General features: G+C 36.8%; 2 protein-coding genes across 5 annotated transcripts; both read right to left on the bottom strand.

Annotated features, from left to right (window-relative positions):
* Nucleotides 1-7,082, bottom strand: ppa1a (inorganic pyrophosphatase 1a). Its single transcript, XM_033611947.2, has 11 exons — nt 6,923-7,082; nt 6,655-6,719; nt 3,961-4,014; nt 3,579-3,698; nt 3,416-3,502; nt 3,200-3,326; nt 2,974-3,101; nt 1,021-1,106; nt 737-806; nt 351-390; nt 1-263 (listed from the first exon to the last, which is right to left on the bottom strand). Exons 1-11 carry the CDS (start codon nt 6,981-6,983, stop codon nt 235-237), a joined length of 867 nt encoding a protein of 288 aa, XP_033467838.1. The 5' UTR covers nt 6,984-7,082; the 3' UTR covers nt 1-234.
* Nucleotides 7,083-11,613: 4,531 nt separating this feature from the next.
* On the bottom strand, nt 11,614-17,853 carry lrrc20 (leucine rich repeat containing 20). 4 transcript variants are annotated; one of them, XM_033610929.2, is made up of 5 exons: nt 17,836-17,853; nt 13,542-13,631; nt 13,178-13,327; nt 12,841-13,008; nt 11,614-12,137 (listed from the first exon to the last, which is right to left on the bottom strand). In XM_033610929.2, exons 2-5 carry the CDS (start codon nt 13,609-13,611, stop codon nt 12,013-12,015), a joined length of 513 nt encoding a protein of 170 aa, XP_033466820.1. In that variant the 5' UTR covers nt 13,612-13,631; nt 17,836-17,853; the 3' UTR covers nt 11,614-12,012. The 4 variants fall into 4 exon arrangements, with proteins under 4 accessions (XP_033466820.1, XP_033466818.1, XP_033466819.1 ...); XM_033610927.2 differs by lacking the exon at nt 17,836-17,853 and adding an exon at nt 15,812-16,098; XM_033610928.2 differs by lacking the exon at nt 17,836-17,853 and adding an exon at nt 15,812-16,098 and having other exon boundaries at nt 13,542-13,628.
* Nucleotides 17,854-17,920: the final 67 nt, after the last annotated feature.

The raw sequence follows: 17,920 nt of genomic DNA, 5'->3' as shown, positions 1-17,920 counted from the left end.
TGGCTTTTAGCATGGTTTATTGTGATGTTCTGTCAAGCCTGAAATCAGGCTGCTATCCAGTAACTTAAATGTAATACGGTGCCACAATCACACAACAGCATCAGACATTCAAGTGTGAACAAAGAAGCGAGTAAATGTGACATGAAATATAAATCCAGTCCACTTCATGTGCTGCTCTGATGTGTTGAAACCAGACGAATGAAGGGATGAAGGTTCCTGCTCGGGCTTTTCTTCTTACTTCTCATAGTAGAACCATTTGTCCACTGAAAAATAATCGAGTATATGTGTGATTTGCACAAGTAGCAACATAAAGTAGCTGCGATACAACAGGTAAATGTGCAAACACCCACCTGAGCTTGGAATGGGATCTTCGTCTCCAAAAGCACACGCCTGTAAGAGATATTTTGGCTTCATAAATGCAGCTGGGAGGCAATGAGCAATACACATGTGCTGCTGAGATGTTTTGGACTAATTAACTGCTGTGATATATCGGGGGTCTGTTTTGCATTTTGTGAGAGGGATGAAATGCTGGTTTCTATCTGAACTGAAAACCAATGACCTGATGTTGCCAAATGAATCAGTTAGCGTGAACTGCCTCACTAATGATCCTCTCTCTTTGTCTGAGGGCTTTGTGTGTCACCAGGTTATCCAGCACACTGTTATGTTTGTCATTTCTAATCTCATTAAAGTAAGGATTGAGCTGTTATGTGAATTTAATAATAAAAAATGGACTTACAGACTTAACCACAGCCTCTGCGTCCCCAGCGGAGCAGCAGAATGGACTGTCTGACACACTGGTGTTCATGCTGATTCAAGTAAGAGTTAAAACAAAGAAAGTTTCAGAGAGGCAAATATTTACAACAATAAAAAAGTATTAAACAGCCCATTAACTGAGCAGGATTATGATTTAGCTGACTCAAACTCAGCATCCTTGATATTTATCTCAAGCTTGTTATGGCAGGAAATATCACAGATAGAATTTATAGCCTTTACTGTCTGTAATGGAGCGTAAGTCCTCACCAGTTTAACTCGCCAGCATCAGTCTTCTTAGAAATCAGTGCCTTCCAAAACTCGTGGGTGCTCTTCACTGTTTTAATGGCAAAGTCCTGGAAAACAAAAGTCACAATAACCAAATGACAGATTTTTCTCATCTCTTTACTCCAAGAAAGTATCAATATATTGGGTAAAAACTAGAGTATATTTGCTTAACAAACAAATTAAGCAGTCTAAACATTTTATTTCTAATTTTCACCTTGAAAATGTTTCATTACATTGATATAACCTGTTCTTGTGGAAGCCCATTTCCACCAAAAAAATCCTTTAAGTTATTATAATGAAAAGTTTTCTCGAAAAAATATCTTAATTATTTCAAAATTATCCATTTGTATCTCAGGTAATAAAAAACATTCTCAGAATAATGACTTGGTATCTCAAAATAATAAGAGAGTACAAAGTTGTCATTCTTATTATGCTGAGATACTAAGTCATTATTTCGAGAAAGTTTCTCATTATTTTGAGATATTAAGTCATGTTTTAAGAAAGTTTCTAATTATTTTCAAATACTAAGTCATTATTTTGAGAATTATTTTGAGATATTAAGTCACATTTTGAGAAAGTATCTATTTATTATGTCATTATGTTATTTTGAGAAGGTTTCTGATAATTTTTCAGATATTCATGTTTTGAGAAAGTTTCCCATTATTTTCAAATTCTAAGTCATGTTTTCAGAAAGCTTCCCATTATTTTCAAATTCTAAGTCATGTTTTGAGAAAGTTTCCCATTATTTTGGAGATATTATGTCATTATTTTGAGAAGGTTTCTTATAATTTTCAGATATTAAGTCATGTTTTGAGAAAGTTTCCCATTATTTTTGAGATATTAAGTCATGTTTTGAGAAAGTTTCCCATTATTTTTGAGATATTAAATCATGTTTTGAGAAAGTTTCCCATTATTTTTGTGATATTAAGTCATGTTTTGGGAAAGTTCCCCATTATTTTCAAATTCTAAGTCATGTTTGAGAAAGTTTCCCATTATTTTCAAATTCTAAGTCATGTTTGAGAAAGTTCCCCATTATTTTCAAATTCTAAGTCATGTTTGAGAAAGTTTCTCATTATTTTCAAATTCTAAGTCATGTTTTGAGAAAGTTTCCCATTATTTTTGTGATATTAAGTCATGTTTTGAGAAAGTTTCCCATTATTTTTGTGATATTAAGTCATGTTTTGAGAAAGTTTCCCATTATTTTTGTGATATTAAGTCATGTTTTGAGAAAGTTCCCCATTATTTTCAAATTCTAAGTCATGTTTGAGAAAGTTCCCCATTATTTTCAAATTCTAAGTCATGTTTGAGAAAGTTTCTCATTATTTTCAAATTCTAAGTCATGTTTTGAGAAAGTTTCTCATTATTTTCAAATTCTAAGTCATGTTTTGAGAAAGTTTCCCATTATTTTTGTGATATTAAGTCATGTTTTGAGAAAGTTTCCCATTATTTTCAAATTCTAAGTCATGTTTGAGAAAGTTTCCCATTATTTTTGTGATATTAAGTCATGTTTTGGGAAAGTTTCCCATTATTTTCAAATTCTAAGTCATGTTTGAGAAAGTTTCCCATTATTTTCAAATTCTAAGTCATGTTTTGAGAAAGTTTCTCATTATTTTCAAATTCTAAGTCATGTTTTGAGAAAGTTTCTCATTATTTTCAAATTCCAAGTCATGTTTTGAGAAAGTTTCTCATTATTTTCTTATACTACGTCATTATTTTAAGATACATAAGTCATTTTGAGAAGTGTCTAATTTTAAGGACTCATAGGCTCTTTTTTTATCACACTGGTGGAAATGGGCTTCCATACTTTTCATTTCTTTGTTTAATCATTTTAAAAATAAAAAGATCAGTCAAATCAATAGTCTAAAGTTTAAAAACATGTCCTAACATTTGAAAAAATAAAGCACAAATATTGTAGTACTAGTGTAAAAGGTGTACCCTGTCCTTGAACTCTCCGTTGAAAGCAAACTGGTTTTCAGGTTTCCCATCTGGGACTTTGTATCGTTTGAACCAGTCAACAGTTGCCTCCAGGTATCCAGGTTTAAGTCGTCTTACATCATCAATATCTGCAACATATCAACAGTAAAGGAGAGCTCTAAAATCCAGAATAACTGGTGGAAGTGATGGAAGATTTTCTTCCTCTTTTGTTGCAGGTTATTTATACCATTAAAGTCGGTGGCTTCAGGGTCCTCAGTATTGATCACAATGACCTTCCAGTCTGTTTCACCCTCATCGATCAAAGCCAGAGTTCCCAACACCTTCACTTTGATTATTTCCCCTCGAGAGCACACCTGAGAACCACAGACACATTTCTGGAAAAGCTGCAAACCGTTGAACTTAAATCTGGTAGTCTCTTCAAAGCACCTCACTGGAGTCGTACCTTATTCCCTATGTCACATATATCAATAGGATCATTGTCTCCACAGCAGCCTGTGTCACTGTCCTTGTGGTTTGGGTCTTCCCACGTCTGTGAAAACAGAAAGCTCATGTTTGATGGAGCAGAGACAAAGTCTGGTTACCTGTTGTTTGAATATAAATCATACCTGTGGAATAGCTCCATAGTTCCAGATGTAGCCTTTGTGAGGAAACACATTGGCTACGTAGCGAAGATTCCCTTTCTTCACATCTTGTTTCAGTGGATTGAGAGGATCCTTGGTGGCAATCTGATCAACAGACAGTCACATCAACTTCAACTGAAACATTACAGGGTGGCTATTTTTTATTACTATTATTATTATTTGATAATGTAGGGCTCAAATCTCGAGATTAAACATAGCTCTATGACCATATGCACTTTAACAAGTACAGTCAGTTACTATTAAAACTATTGAAACATTTCCAATGTATGATCTGAATATCAGGAGGGACCATGCATTGACATAATAAATGAATACAGTGATAATTTGTAAATATATGTATATATACCTCCATTTTTGCATTCGTCCATCTTGGGACCTCCACAACGGCGTGAAAAATATTCTGCAAGATGATCAGAAATACAGTTTTGTTAAGCCAAGGATGAATTGTATTTCCTATTTTTAAATATATTTATACGAAACTTAGTTATGTCAGACCTACGTAACAGTGACTGATAGCTGATTAAAAGACAGGCCTAAGCTTTGCAGCGCTATATCTGTACAAACCCTGAGCTTGAGCAGGTGTTGAAAGGAATGGAAAAAATACCGGATTGCTAATATAACACTCTAAAACCTGGGTCTTCAACAGGGGGTCCGGGACACCTAGAGGGTCCATGCAGCTACTGCAGGGGGCCGTCAGATTATTGTTTGATAATTTAAGTTTGTTTTTTTTTCCACAAAATCCAATGTATTATTAGCAAAGATAAATTGGCCTATACAACAAACAAAAAAAACCATTGCATTTACAGTACACAACCATGATGATAGGCTGTCACCCATGTCATGTGAGCTAGCTAACACTAAATCATTGCACTTATACATAACAGTGAGGTGAGCTATAGCTAACAGTTATGTACTATTGAAACTATTGGTGTATCGGTTGCATTATTATTCCAAGTGTACAGACATTCTTGTGAGCCCTAATGAGTATTTCTGTAACGTTTTGAGCAAGAGGCTCTGACACACCGTCCACCTCAGAAATAACTAGCGAAAGTGCAGAGGGCGAGGCTAACGCACATAGCCATGCTACAACTCTTAAGGTCTGGACTATGAAGCTGGTTCAACTTACCCAGGATATCTTTTCATTATCTGGTTTGACTAACCCTATTATCAGCCGTCTGGATAACCGGAACTACAAAGTTGGTTCTCAACTAGTTCAGTCAACTCTGGGTTTTCCTATCCAAGCACGAGCATGTTCATGTGAAAGAGGCAAGGGTGTTATTACGAGCGACATCATCAGAACCATGAATGAAGTAGGTTACTTTATATCATATGAGATGAAACGGTGCCAAAAGAGACGTTGGATGTAAACAATACTCTTAATCTTTTAACAGAAAATGTAGAAACATTGTAAATACTATCCTCAAATTACTTGTAGGTATCACTAGGCTCCATGTGACATTATTACAGAGTATTTTTTGCTATTTAGTTGGATGATGATGAAACTAGGGCGGCACGGTGGTGTGGTGGTTAGCACTCTCGCCTCACAGCAAGAGGGTTGCCGGTTCGATCCCGGGCGTGGGAGCCCTTCTGTGCGGAGTTTGCATGTTCTCCCCGTGTCAGCGTGGGTTCTCTCCGGGCACTCTGGCTTCCTTCCACAGTCCAAAGACATGCAGACTGGGGACTAGGTTAATTGATAACTCTAAATTGTCCGTAGGTGTGAATGTGAGCGTGAATGGTTGTTTGTCTCTATGTGTCAGCCCTGTGATAGTCTGGCGACCTGTCCAGGGTGTACCCCGCCTCTCGCCCGATGTCAGCTGGCAGATGGAATAGGCTCCAGCCCCCCCCCCGCGACCCTCAAGAGGATGAAGCGGTTAGAAGATGAATGAATGAATGATGAAACTACTCTAAATATGTCACATTAAACACTTTAAAGTAACACCAGTCTGTTTCTGCCACCAGAGTAAAGGGTGGAAAAGCAGCCTGGTTAATGACTGATGAGGTCTATCTGACCCAAATGTTGCATGTATAAAAACGAGAGCCAGTTAACAGTGTGTGGATTATTATGGTATTATGAGCTGCAGTGATGGAATCAGAGTGTAAAAGTAGCAGCGCTTTCACTGCAGATTAAAAAAAAAAACTTAATTCAATAATTTCAAATAGTGCTAAAATCAAGTGTTTGTAAACAATTTCGCAATTTGTTAGAAGCTCTGTTTTATAACCTGTGGAAATAGAGCCTTGGAACAATGAAATGACTACTGACCTATAACAACACATAGGATCCTCTTTTTTTAACTCCGAACATTTATCCATGGATACTCTTTTCTCCAGTGATCTGATTGGTCAGAGGTCGGGGTGTTGATCCGATACTCTGAAGTTAACCTGCTTTGGAGCAGGTTAGCTGTTCTGCATAAGTTACCACGGTGATTTATCCCGGTAAAAACAGAACCAGCTTCCTAGTACTGAAAACCCAGAGTTAACCCTGAAGTTACCTCGCTAACCCCAAATCCTGCTTCTCAGTACAGGCCTCGGGTGATTTTAGCAGCTACAGGCAGGTGCAAATGAGCAAAGACCCAAAGTCAGTTTTCTACAATACATGTAGTAGGGGGTCCCTGCTCAGTCTTCTTTTGACCTAAGAAGAACGTTGAGGTCTTCTGCTCTAGATCTGTGACAGGCAAACAATGGCCTTTTTTCACCACTGGCCCACTGCTGTCGTCTTACAGTTACGAAAGGTCAGTTAAGGATGCACACTGACAGTGCACTCATGTTTGGCCCTCAGGTGTTACAGGGTCAAGCATCTGTCCACCATTGCAGATAAAATCAATAAAAAGATTAACACTTTGAGTAGAGTTTTGGGTGGCTGGACATCATATTTACACTTTTGAAACATCAGATAGTAGGTAGGCAACTATTAATTTGCAAGATTTGAATGAGCATGTACATACTGTAATAGTACAGCACCAGCAAATAAAAAAAGTTACAAATACAGCTCTACTTTTTAAAGACAAAACATGCAGTATTAAGTGTGACACATGATGCTCACCTCTGCTTCATTTGCGTAGATGGGTATGTCATGGAACGGAGAGATGTATTTGCCCTCAGAGTTTTCTATGAGGAGGAGTAATGCAATTTTAACTCTGTGTTTTTCGATTTATCACAATGAGGAACTACAGAGTGTGAGATTCCTTCACAAAGCTCTATGATAACTTGACAGCACAGCTATTACAGTTGCTACATAGCCACAAGTTAACGAGCACATAAACACTAATGTTCCCCATTCACACACAGTTGATTCAAAGAGCTGCACTTACTGAAAAACACCCTGTAGTCCAGGGTGTTGGGCCTGCCCCTCTCCTCGATGGTCACGCTCATGTCTATTGTTGCTGTCACACTCTCCCACTGTGGTCTGTGCACTAATCCAGCAGGACTAAGAAGCTCCTGACTGACAGGCAGTCATTGAAACAGAGGGAGCAGGCATGCGCACTGCTTAAGCCAAGCGACCTGACAGCCACATGCATGTGACAACAGGAAGTGTGAAGGCCAGATGACAGAGCTGCCTCCTGTATGTCCCTCTGTGAATTCAGATCACATCCATCATTGGCATCTGTACCTTACAAGCGTGAACAAACAGAAACAAGCAGAATTGCCCAGAATAGCAATCAACAGCTAATCCCTCTCCATGGCTGCCACATGCTTTCTGCAACATGGCTGTGAAGTTTGCATGTGATTTGTTTTCCCGGTAAGCTGTGGCTCTCCAGAGCTCTTTTCAGACATAAACAGATGGAGCTGACTGGCGTTAGCTGTAAACCAATTAACGAGGCCGGATTAGGTGGCGTGCCCGCGTTGTGACTTCTTGACTATTTGATAACACATTCACGGGCCTATTTTTAGAAACATTATGTATAGAATTATGTGGCTTGAAATTCATCCTTCAGGTATTTTGATGGTAATGAATGGCATTTTATTGCACTTGTCATGTTACAAACGCTGAATAATACTGTAACCAAGTACCATTTGTGAATCTATGACTGCAGGCTTCCATTTTGAGCTTTTGTACAAAAGAATTTTGTCTGTTTTTGTATTATATGGGACCCATTTATACAAAACCTGATGATATAATATAGAGTCTCAGATGACCTTGGGTGCTTTCAGACCTAGAGTTGTCTTGCTTTGGTCTGAATCAGGGACTTATTTTGTTACAAAGTTGCATAATTGCCTGTTCTCACGGCAGCATTTACAAGCGGAAGTAAAACAAAATGTTGAAGAAGAGTACACTTGCAAGATAAATGTGACACTTTCTAATGTCACAATGGAGGGACAGCTACACAGGTTGATTTTAGCGCTGCTCATCGTGGACTATATTGCTGTCATTGTTCATTTTAGTCAAACCATACAGTTTGAAAACGAGGCGCGGCTCCAACTAGAAAACAATGTTTTGATGCATTGGATGTGCTGAATGTGCATATTAAGGCAGTACAGGAGGAGGTGCACATTAATAATCCTCCAGGACTGTAACATGCTCATGTTTAACCCAAACAATGTGTCATGTGACTGCAGTTGGTTCAGATCCAGGTCGGAACATGTTCTCACCACAAATGATCCGCACCAGAGTTCTGGTGTTGTTGGATCTTAGCACAGCTTTCAATACTGTGGATCAAAGTATTATGATTGACAGGCTCAGACAGTGGGGGGTGTCTCTGGGAGTGCACTTGACTGGTTTTGCCCCTACCGTTCAGATAGAAGTTTCTCTGTGTATTTTGGTTCTTTGAGCTCTCATACTGTTGCTCTTTCCTGTGGTGTGCCTCAGGGCTCTGTCTTAGGCCTATATTATTTCCTATATTATTATACATCCAGTATATCGTATTCACTATTATGCTGACGACGTTCAACTGTATGTGTAGTTTAAGCCTGTTAGCACAGACAAACTTGCTGTTCTTCAAAACTGTTTGATTGCCATCGAGGACTGGATGTCAACAACAACTCCTTATAATAAAGTCCCAATGTCCTCAAACAAGACAATAATCAAGTCCTGATGTCTTGAAACAAGACATTAATAAAGTCCCAATGTCCTCAATCGAGTACTTACTATCTTGTATTCTTATCTTGTTACTGTTGCTAAAATTGGTCAAATTTGTTGCCATATCAAACTAAAAACATTATTAATCATAAATAAACAAGTTTCAACCATAAAATGTGATGAGGTTTTGGACCTTGTCCACTTTTGTGTCGCAGACTTGGCAGAGGTGGCTGCCATCTTGTGTTTACATGGATTACTGTATCGTGCTTTTACTACCACTAGATAGAGCAAAAAAGTGTCCACAAATGAGGACAACAGGTCTAAGTTAAATAGAATGAAGTATAAGTTTAAGTAAACCCAAAATGTGATGTCCTCATATGAGGACACAGGATCTCAGGAGGATATTGCCTTTTTTTTAATTGTTTGGGAGTTTTATTGTTTAATTGTTTGATTGTGATTTGTGAAGCACTTTCTGAACATCATGTCTGTGATAGGTACTGTACCAAATAAATTTTATTGGTAGTAATATAGTGTAAATGTAGCATTTATTCGATCATGTCGAAATTATTAACAATGAGCTGTTTATGTGGAGAAACTGTACAATGAACATAACTACCGACGGAGAGCCAGATATATACATCTGTACACTAACAGTGTAACAGGAACAAAAATAAAATGACTGTAGTTTCCTCTAGTTTATAGATGATCAGCACCATCAGTCAGAGAGCAGCTTGATGCACAATACAAGGTCACAGCCTGGGCAGCAGAGTAGTCACCTGACGCTGTAAGCCTGCCACCTTGCTAAATATTTCTCTTGGCCAGAAGACATCAAGAGTCTGGCATCCTACCTTCGCATAAAATAGACCATTTAAAAACTCTTTGCAGAGAAAATGGATGTGCTCATGCGTGAATCCCTCACATATCATACTGCTGCGTCCCTTTATATGCTCCTCTGTGGTTGACATCAGCTTATAGGCGATCCAGACTCAGCAGTGTTGCTATTTAAAGTATTCCTGAAAAGCCTGAGCAACCGAAATACTTTTAATACTGTGGATCAGTCTCTGTCACCTGCAGCCTTGGTTACAGATGGAGGGTTTGGGAGCTTGATCAGTGTTTATGCTGCTGTGTGTACTTTCTCTGTAACCTCGCTAAATCAAGTCTTGGCGGTGCCTCGAGCTTGAAACTAGTGATAAGATAGTTTCAGAATATTTTGCTTGTCTTTCCAATTCAGATTCAGATCCCTGTTCAGTACCCTGAAGGTCAAACTCAGGAAAACACATCACAGTCACTGGTTCCAGCTTCTCAGATGTGATGATGAGCTGCTCTTTTTTTGTTTCGCATTCTGGGTCTTGGCCTGTTGGTCTGACAAAACAAAGTATTTCGAAGACATCATCTTATCGGAAATTATGGAAGCCAAGAACAGCCGTGGTGGAAATTATTGTTCAATGTTGTTATCTCGATGTTCGCGGGTTAATTATTTCAATATCTTGAGATAACGAAGCAGGTTAATTGATGTTGGTTCTTGAGAAAACCAAAGGTCGACTAGTCGAGATAACGAGATAATTTATTATCTTTGTTTTCTCGAGATCACGGGATAATTGGAGAACTTGAAAATGAGCATCTAGTTCATTTGATTCCATCTGATTTCAGCCTTCAAGATCACCGTTGTGACTGTCAGGGAGGATTCATGACTGAACCTTGATTGAAGATGTCGGTGAAGACTCTCAGTCATCCAGGTCATGGTAATCTCAAGTGCTATATTGAAGGCAACTGGAGTTTCTTGAAGACGTTTCACCTTTCATTCAAGAGGCTTCTTCAGTTCTTACTAGATGTTCTGTCATATTCCCATACCAGTCGAAGGGTATTCTTCCCAAACTGTATAGCAACATGTTGGTGAAGATTCTCAGTCATCCATATCATAGGCACGTGGACTTGCTTGAGTTCTTGAAGATGGCTTCTTCAGTTATGACTAATCTGACAGTTCAAATACGGACATTGTTGTCTTCCATAGAAATAATCGTTAGCTGCAGTCCTAAATGTAACAGCCTTTTCTTTTTTGTGTTTTTAATTTTACTCTAGGCTGTGAAAATTGACTTTAAAAGATCTAAGTCTTGTCTATTAACTTTGTGATGGGCCAACCTCCCACTGACTTAATTGTTTTTCTTGAACAGCATACATGATATATGTCAGAGGTAAGATCTGATGGAATTGATGTCTTACAGAGTTGACAAAAAGTTATATATTTATTAATTTCACAGCAGTTGTAGTGAGTAGCCATTTTATTTTTCAAATTTGCTAAGAGTTTGCTGGATGTTAATTAAAATACTCAATTTTAAACACAAATGTTTACTTAGTTTTGATTTAGGACGGCTACAGAGTTGACCTGTTATGGTTGAGACCCTTCTGATAACCTATTACTTAATGAATTTGTAAATAAAATAGAAATTTTACCGATACTTGAGAAGCATTCCTGCCTTTTTGGAAACCAGGAAGTGAGACTTGAGTCCTTGTGTTACAGCTAACCTCTTTTATGCCTGATTAAATTATGTTTTTGTGGAAATCTGATGAACTTGAAAAATCTGGGGCACATCTTTAAAGGGCCAACATTTTCACAAAAATATATTTCAAAACAATGATGACTATAGCAGAACATACTGTCAATTATAGATTTTTAAGGCTATTAACACATTTTTTAATTTAAGTTGTGAATTCTGGATAGGTTTACAAGTTAAAAAATGAAAGCAGATCAAAATATTTTATAAATCATTTGGATTTTATATATACCTAACATCTTTTAAAAGTAAAGTTTCACCCCAGAAACAGAATTAGTGTTTTTAAGTTATGTTATTTTTTGCAGGATATAATTTGTCCCAGTTCTCAAGAATAGGTGTGTGTTGTCATCCTGTGTTGTCTAACAAAATTAATCAAACACCATCTCAGCAATTAATCCATCACCCAGTGAAAAAATAATGACATGAGACTGCATAGTTTCCAACCCATACTCTTTAATTGAAAAAACTTCCTTATATACTATAAAAAACAATAAATAAGTCTATTAATGACTTTTGTCTCGATGGAGACGAAACTATATCAGACAGTGTAAAAGAATTGATCTCATCTCCAAACACCAACTTCAGCTTTGTGTAGTTCATACAAAGAGAACAAAGTAAAGGCCACAGGTTGGTTGCCAGCAGGACTGATTAACTTAAGTAAGGACACTAAATTTGATTGCACACCTTTTTTTTTCCTGTAAACCCATTGAGATATCTTAAGTTATATCTTCAAGTATTGTGTTTCCTCATATCTCAGGCACACCAAAGCATCCAGCTGAAGTAGTTAAAGGCACGCAGCATGCAGTCCTGTGAATAAAATACACAACTTATTTTAGGACTCTGTTTCAAAGTTGTGGGGAGATTGCAGAGCAGACTGAGTGTTTGAGTCCAAAGGGTTCGACTTCACGTTCAGCCACTTCAGTGCTGGCATGCCTGACAGCTTCTCCACTGGTATTTCTGTGGGACAAGATAGAAAAACAAAGTAAATATCAGCTCAAACCAAGCCATGTAAGAATATACAACCTCTAAGGCAGTACTTTGGATTTCTTGACGTTGGGTTGTATGAGGTCCTTATCCAGAGTCAGTGTATTACACACAGTAGATGGCGGGTTGGTACGCCCCAGTTTTGGAGACTAGGCAGGAGTACTGGCATGAAACCTCGGTAATGCACTGCTGTGGATGGGGGCAGCAGGAAAACATCCTTAAGCCACTTAAAAAAGAAATCACTGGGGATGCAAGATATTGGATTTTTTTTCCAACATCCCATATGCTGACATATTGATATTTCCACTCCAACTCGCAATATAATGGCTTCAGCTCCTTGTTGGAAAGGACTGTCTAAAGGTGCTTTCACACCTGCCCTGTTTGGTTTGGTTCAGTCAAACTCAAGTTCGTTTGCCCCCTAAGTGCGGTTCGTTTGGGCAGGTGTGAACCAAAACAACCAGACCGAGACTTTCTTGAAGAGGTGGTCTCGGTCCAGTTACAAACAAACTCTGGTGCTGTTCGTTTGTGGTGAGAACGTGTTCCGACCTCGATCTGAACCAACTGCAGTCACATGACACATTGTTTGGGTTAAACATACACTGACTATAGTTAAGTATCTCATACAACCCCACTTCAAAACATCTGAACTATCCCTTTAATATATAATTAGAATTACCGGTGATGCTGTTCCCCTCCAGGTTAATTCTCTCCAGTGTGGCTATTTCAGTGAGCTTATCAGGGAAGACGGAGAAGTTGTTGAATGCCAGATTGATGCAGGTCAAATGCTTCATTTCTCCCACAGTGTCAGGCAGCTTGGTGAGAACGTTTCCTCGCAGGTCCAGCTCTGAAACACATATGTAATATTTCAACACAGAAGATAATTGAGGGGTCGCTTCTCTGTTCACCTGTTGCAGCCTGTAGACACTCGGTCAACATTTGTGAGGGTAACAGCATACAACATCTTTTCTTCAAGATTGAAACCATGACTCAAATGCAGTGTTGTTATCCACTACCTCTCAGCTGAGTGAAGGTTGAAAAGAACTTGCTGGTTATGGCCTTCATCTCATTGTCAGCCAGTGTGATAATACGGATGTTTTCTGAGACACTCCTCAGGACCTTGAACACACCGTCTGGGAAGGAAATGAGCTTGCAGTTTGACAAGTCTGCAGAGGAGAAGAAGAGGAACAGGATTATGAGATCATGAAGTATTAACACAGCAGGGGAATGTTAAATATCTACAAATAACACCAACTATGAGATTTAAAGCTATTTCAGCAGACAAATGAAAGCCTCTGTCACCGCCTGCTGGTGGAAATCTGTAATAGCATCAACCACAATATTAAATCAAAGCTATTCATTCAAACAGCAGAGTCTTACCCAATGTGTCTTTCCCATCCTCGACGGTCGCATTAACCCTCCGGGCCACGTTTGCAACTGCCTCAGCCATTTTTTCTGTTTTAACTGCTCCTGAAAAACACATTACACTTAGACATACTTTATACATGAGACGTATGACAGCCAAATAATAATTACAGCAACTAATAACAGTATATTATTAGAAATGTATCCATGTATTATGCAGTTAACACATTTGCCACTTTGAGCCAACATTAAGTTGGGGTTGTACAGGGTGTCTATAGTTATAAATAGTTACATTTAAGACTTTTTAAGACCATTTTAATACCACCTTATATCATATTTAAGCCCAATCCTGCAATGGAAACTAAGCAAACACCCTGTTGTCCGTTCAAAATGAACAGTAAGGAAAAATAACAACAATTTGGTAAGTTTGAATTTAATGTGTTTCATGTTTATAAGAAAACAAAATCCCATCACTGCCATAAATGCTTTATTATTTCAATTCTTCTGTCTGTCCATTGATTGTAAACAGTCAATGGGTCTGTCAGGCCGGAGAAATTTTTGTGGTAATGTGACCGAAAACATTTGAGACCCATTGAATCTTAATTTAAGACAATTTAAGACAACAACTTAAGACATTTCAAGACTTTTTAAGGACCTTTTATCTCCTTGTGTATGTATCTTAGTCTGTGACAAAACTAAATGGTATTTCTCTGTCCATTTATTGCTGGAGTAATAGGATCCTATCACTACAGAACAATATTATAACAAAAGAAAATATGTGAAATTCCTTTACTCTGGGTTAATATCTGTAAACTGACATCGATATTTTCTGACATCATTCATTTATGTACGTACCAACACAGTAACGCAAATGTACCTCATTAAACGAGCCTTCATTCAAAATTCTTAAGGTTTTCAAAAGCTCAGGAAACAAGAAATAGGCCTACAACTACAACTACAACCCATGAACAACCCTAGATAATTAGTAAATGCTATGAACAAAAAATAAACTTGTGCTCCATGAAATAATTTATTGTAAAAAATTCAGTGTTGGGGAATGTTATGTTATGCTTTCAGATCAGTTGAAGGATCATTGCAGTATACTGTAATACTCTTAATATATGCAGAGGTGGAGGAGGTATTCACATTTTTTGCTCAAGTATAAACAGCAATACTATTTAAGTAAAAGCCCTCCGTCAAACCCTTACTGAAGTTAAAGTATTATTAGTATCTTATGCAGAATGACCCATTGGATTATAAATATTGATGTATGTTGCTGGTAATAAATTTGGAGCACATTTTTATTACTTGCAACATATACTGTTAGGGTTGCAGTGATACCACTTTAAAGGCATACTGTAATTTAAAGGTTGATGGTTATCATACTGTGTACTTTTGCTTATCCACTCTATTGAAATATAAAATGCAACTGGACATTGAATCTCACCTTTTTTTTTTAATAGTTATTTTCTAAGGGGAGACTTTTTACATGTACTTCGATTAGCAAAATGGTTTCAAGTTTCAATTATAGTAATAAACATTTGTTCAACTGACAATAACCCTTCCATTGTAATTCCTTTAAGAGTCATACTGACTGATAATATAAATTCTGTATTACCATGATACTATGAAACCGTGATATTTTCTAAAGATGGTTATAGTTATTGTGAAAATCTCATACCATTGCAACCCCATATACTCCTGGGTGTCCTATCATAATGTAGTCTGCAAAGTAACTAGAAACTAAATGGATGTAATGGAGTAAAAGCACAGTATCTGCATTCAAACTGTAGTAAAGTACAAATAGGAAGGAGCATAAAATGGAAAATACTCAAGTTATCTAAAGTACTTGAGTGAATGTACTAAGTTCCCACCATTGAATACAAGTTGTTGTTTTTTCTTTTCCCACTGAATACAAGTTAAATCCTTAATAACGAATGACAAATCTGCAAGTCACTGCAGTCGTTATACAAATGTAATGAAGACAGAGAGTCTCCCAAACGTTAAAAATCTTTACTAACTTTAACACCAATACATAAAATGGCTCTTCATGTTTGTTACTATTGGTTGACTTAACATTTAAAACAATGAAGGGCTGGGTAATGCCAACCATTCACACTGGACCTGAGTCAGTACAACAGATTACTTTTCTCTACGCAGGAGTCAAATAAAAGAACCCACCACAGTCCCTACATTACCAGGCTGACACAAAGACAGCCTGTTCAGCTACACACAGCCATTATCTGATTACAGTTTCATTAAAACCACACCAGGGAGCCACTTACCAAACCTAGAAGCTACTGTTACAGAGCCTGGCAGCTGCCTCAGTTAGCTAACGTTAGCTACAGCAGCTCAGCCACAGTCTAATTTGGTAAGTGTGTATTTTTAGCCCCGAGGGAGGCTCTTCACCTGAATGCTGTCCTGCTCATTACAAATATAACATTAGCGACACCTCAACGTAACGTTACGTTAAAACTAACTTTGTAAAAGTCGTTGTTGCTAAGCGACAGCTGGAAAATAAGGAACACGCTAGGCTACTAGCTAACATTGCTAGTTAACAGTCGATTAGGAAGTATGTGAATTCATGAGTGTCAGACCTGCGCTCTCACGTTGCAGACAGGTAGTTCAACTTTATTGACAAAACATTAAGCCTTAAAAGGAAATAATGTCACCTACTAAATTGTTATAATTATTATTACTAATAATCACGTTTTTCAGTCGGCCAATATTGGCAATGGTGGAGGAAGTTAGCTTAAAGTGCAGATACCGCACTGTAAAACTACAACTCTGTTCTCAGTCCTGCAATGAAATGTTACTTAGCTAAAAGTATGTACATATGATCAGGAAAATGTACTTTAAATATAACAAGTAAAAATATTCAATGCAGAAAAATCTGACAAACAAACAAAATCAACTTAAAATTATCTAAAATTTGGACATTTAAATAACTAAAAGAAAAAACAGCAAATTTGAGTTTTTACCGTTTTTTTTACACGCACACAAAAAAACTTAAATTATTAGTTAGTTTTTTTTGTCAGTCAGCTTACTGATTAATCAACTAATCATTTTCAGCTGTACTTGTATAGACTGTTGGGTTATGTAACTTATAACAAAGCATCATTTTTTAAAAAATCTGTATGTTTTATGTGCAAAAATCCTATGTTGTGAAAATATCCTCTCATTTGTGATATTTTATGTTTTTGCAAAAAAAGACAAATTTTTAGCACTATATTTGCAAATTATTATTTTTTTGTCAATCAACTAACTGATTAATCAACTAATCATTTTCAGCTACACTAGTATAGATTGTTTGGTGATTTAATCTATAACAAAACATAATATTTCTCTTTATATGTTTTATGTGCAAACAGCCTATGTTGTAAAGGAGCTAAAATATTACAAATAAAATATTCAATGCAGAAAAATCTGAAAAATTGAAATTAACTTAAAATTATCTTAAATTTTGACATTTGAATAATTAAAAGTCAAAGCAGTAAATCCTTCCCTTTGCAATGTTTTGTCTTTTAGTACAAAAATGACTTAAATTAATAGTAATATAGTTACCTTTTTTTCTGTCAATCAACTAACAGATTAATCAACTAATATTTTCAGCTAAACTAGTATAGACTGTTGGGTACTTTAATATATAACAAAGCATCATATTTTAAAAAGTCTTTGTATGTTTTATGTGCAAAAACCTACGTTGTAAAGTAGCTAAAATATTACAAGTAAAATATTCAATGCAGAAAAATTAAAATTAACTAACTTTAAATTCTGACATTTGAATAATTGAAAGTCAAAGCAGCAAATCCTCTAATTTGTGATATTTTGTCTTTTTGCACACAAAAAAAAAGACCTAAATTATTAGTGATATAGGTACCAATTTTTTTTTTGTCAGTCTACTGACTGATTAATCAACTAATCCTTTTCAGCGGTACTTGTATAGACTGTTTGGTAATTTAATCTATAACAAAGCATCATATTTTAAAAACTGTATGTTTTATGTGCAAAAATCCTACTTTGTTAGATGGATGTAGGCCTAGTTTGGTAAAAAGTACAATATTTCCCTCTGAGATGCAGTGGAGTACAAGCATACAATGGCACGAAATTACTCAAATAAAATACAAGTACCTCAAATTTGTACTTAAGTACAGTACTTGAGTAAATGTACTTTGTTACTGAATATTGGGTGACGACATGTTAATTTTATCACCATATTCACATGTTTTATATCTGAGTCCAGCTTTTTAACATCTTCTGCGTTGAGTCTGAGCCATTTAAAAGATATGACAAAAACAAAAGGACGTACCTTTTTAAGGCTGTGCTTCTCTGCTTTGAGTATCTCTACAAATATACTTTGAATTTAAACCTTCTCCATTAACATATCTGCATTA

This window comes from Epinephelus lanceolatus, chromosome 21 (assembly GCF_041903045.1).
Source record: "Epinephelus lanceolatus isolate andai-2023 chromosome 21, ASM4190304v1, whole genome shotgun sequence".
In the NCBI taxonomy this organism is placed as follows: Eukaryota; Metazoa; Chordata; class Actinopteri; order Perciformes; family Serranidae; genus Epinephelus; species Epinephelus lanceolatus.
Note: the sequence above shows the minus strand (reverse complement) of the source record. Positions and strands in the feature narration are given on the sequence as shown.

What these genes read in the sequence shown, in the direction of transcription:
- ppa1a (XM_033611947.2), bottom strand. Translation starts at nt 6,983, where the DNA reads ATGAGCGTGACCATCGAGGAGAGGGGCAGGCCCAACACCCTGGACTAC. An exon ending in TCTACGCAAATGAAGCAGAG is followed by an intron (nt 4,015 to 6,654) that starts GTGAGCATCATG and finishes ATCATCTTGCAG; the next exon opens with AATATTTTTCACGCCGTTGT. An exon ending in GGACGAATGCAAAAATGGAG is followed by an intron (nt 3,699 to 3,960) that starts GTATATATACAT and finishes TCTGTTGATCAG; the next exon opens with ATTGCCACCAAGGATCCTCT.
- lrrc20 (XM_033610929.2), bottom strand. Translation starts at nt 13,611, where the DNA reads ATGGCTGAGGCAGTTGCAAACGTGGCCCGGAGGGTTAATGCGACCGTC. An exon ending in AACCTTCACTCAGCTGAGAG is followed by an intron (nt 13,009 to 13,177) that starts GTAGTGGATAAC and finishes TATGTGTTTCAG; the next exon opens with AGCTGGACCTGCGAGGAAAC. An exon ending in GGAGGGGAACAGCATCACCG is followed by an intron (nt 12,138 to 12,840) that starts GTAATTCTAATT and finishes CTTGTCCCACAG; the next exon opens with AAATACCAGTGGAGAAGCTG.